Below are 2,500 nucleotides of genomic sequence, written 5' to 3' on the forward strand. Positions count from 1 at the left end.
GGGGCAGAGTGTAAGGGGCACCAATGGGTATGTAGGGGGAACAGTGGGGAACAGCCATGGACCCTAACTTAGAATGGGAGCACATGAGTGAGAGTCAGTGTTCACTGTGTCACTGGTTGAGGAGGGAATGAATGAAAATGAATCTCACAAGGCAAGAGGAATTGCTGATGATTCTTCTGTCTCCTTACAAAAATGAAGATTTAAAAGAGAGAAGTAGAGAGAGGACAAAGGAGGAAGAGAGTAAAAGTCAAGCATGGGAGAGGGAGCAAGGGATAAAGGAAGCAAGGGTGGAAGAGAGCAAAATGTCAACTATTCCTCTTGCCTTGCAATATGATTGAAATGGAGGGAAATTCATCAGTTATGGAAGGTTCTGCACCTTTTCTTATCACATCTGTGGGATACCAGGTCTTACTACTTTTTCTCTATTTTCAATTTTGTCTTTCTCTATTCACCAATTCTGACTACAGTCATCATCCAGGGATAGATGTGGCAGTGCACAATTTTGTCCCAACACAAACCTCACGAAGTACTACTATTTGATGAAAGCCAGTATCTACTTCTCCGCTATTCCCATTCCATGATCAAGTGCCTAAGAAATGCAAGCAAAACCACATCACTCCTGGTTCCAGCACTTTCCACTTTGTTTTTTTTTTCACCAACACAATGTACAAGTTCTGCTGGATACAGAGGCCTCCAGTAACATTCCTCTGCTTTGTGGCACCAGGCTGTGCTTCAAGAACTAGGTCCCACTTCTACATTCCTCTTAAATACAGAGCTGAGGAATGGCCAGCACAGAGACAAGGCAAGAGAGGCGAGACCCTACTTTCGGGAGAGATTCTTAGCCACTTCACACAGGAGCTACATGCATAAGCAAGTATGTTATTCCAAAAAAGAAAAAAAAAAAGAGGGATGTAAATACCCACTGCTCTGTGAGGTCTGTCTGTATCTGTCTACAACCCAATTGCTCCATGCCTGCCTGCTGGCACCTTTACAGTTGGTCCTGAGGTACTCTTACCCAAAGGCCGAGCACTTGAAAATATTCATGTGAGTGTGTATGTACCCATGCATCCTAAAAGAGCATTTCAGAGTCTACATAGAGTACAGGACAGTCAGAATAGAAAGTAAAATACCCCCCCAAAAAAGAGAAAAAAAAAGAAAAGAAAAAAAAAAGACATCATCACCATCACCTTGTTAGAAGAGAGCTTGCAAGAGAGACCTGTAAATATGCGATCAAAATTCTTCAAAAAGGGAAGTAGAAAAATACAAGAGAGTCAAACCTTAATTAAGCAAGATGAATTACCTGAGAGGCTCTGAGAGCGCTGGTGAGCAACAAGAGACGATTTGAGCAGCGTGGCATTTATGTCATTAGAGTTGGCCAGGGCTAGGTGGTCCAGACCTGCAAAAGGAGCCGCGGTAAAGGAAACAAAAAGGGCGAGGATTGCATCGGCCGTTATGTTACGCCACTCACCTGCGTCGCCCAGCCACGTGCTTTCTGCATAGGCCTACTCATATTTTCCCCTTTTCTCTTCCTTTGGGAACATTCTCAGCATGATCATCATTGTCATTCCATATCGTGATCTGAACATTTAACACTGACAAAGCTTTTGCAAATAAGCATTCCCTGGGTGCCTTGTTTCTGCACAGATGGATTCTCTTTCTTTGGTTCGTCTGAAATCACACATCACTTCAAAATGCCATGCAGTCTAAGAAATCATTATACAGTCATGTTGGTAAAAAAGAAAAAAAATTGCCAACTCGAATACCGCACCTAAAAGCCAATGCATATTTCTTTCCATTAAAAATCTACGCAAGTTCTGAGTTATATCATGACTTGGAACATGTCTGAAAAATAATTGTATTACCTGATCTGTGTGTGTTCAGTTCACATACAAGTGCCTAGCTAATAAGTACTTAAAGTGCTTCTGATCCTTTCCAGTTTATTTTATACTAAATGTCATAAATGAACAAGTCTATACAACATATTCATCATTTTGCAAAGTAAGAGAGAGAGTAAGAGAGAGAAAGAGAGAGAGAGAGTAAGTGTGTATGTCTATCCATCACAATATGGCAAAACCCAAACTGTTTAGACATTTCCTTTAACTTCTTAACAATACCATAAAAAATCCATAACAAAAAGAATCAGATACTGGTAAATAAATAAAGAGAGAAAACACACATGAGAAAACGCATCGAGTGGCAAACAGAAGGATTAGTGACGTGTTAGTGAGACCTTTTTCGCACGCCCAGCGAGCGCGGGGGTTAGTGGTCTTGCTATGTCATAAACTATCAACACAACAGGGAGGAAAGGTGCCTCCTTTGGCAAAGAGAGAGACAAAACAATTTATCCAAAGAGTTGGAGCGAAACCAAGTCCGAGATCTGGATAAAATGTGTCTATCGGTAAAAACAAAAAACAACAAATTTGACATTTCCTGAAGGAATAAGAGAGGGAATAGGACAATGTTGAAATTAAAATTACAAATGAAATAATTGTGCTAATGG

General features: G+C 40.8%; 1 protein-coding gene across 18 annotated transcripts in view; it reads right to left on the bottom strand.

Annotated features, from left to right (window-relative positions):
• Window positions 1–2,500, bottom strand: part of LOC122253403 (uncharacterized) — a 156,924-nt gene that overhangs the window by 21,357 nt on the left and 133,067 nt on the right. For 17 of the 18 annotated variants that reach the window (XM_086535160.1, XM_086535166.1, XM_086535165.1 and 14 more), the window contains one exon: window positions 1,301–1,396. The exons of the other annotated variant lie outside the window; for it this stretch is intronic. In XM_086535160.1, the coding sequence (XP_086391286.1) occupies window positions 1,301–1,396 (96 nt within the window). The remainder of the gene's footprint in view (window positions 1–1,300; window positions 1,397–2,500) is intronic. 18 annotated transcript variants of the gene reach the window in all.

Source organism: Penaeus japonicus, unplaced genomic scaffold (genome assembly GCF_977035675.1).
Source record: "Penaeus japonicus unplaced genomic scaffold, GWHDUDI00000001_assembly GWHDUDI00000042, whole genome shotgun sequence".
NCBI lineage: Eukaryota > Metazoa > Arthropoda > Malacostraca > Decapoda > Penaeidae > Penaeus > Penaeus japonicus.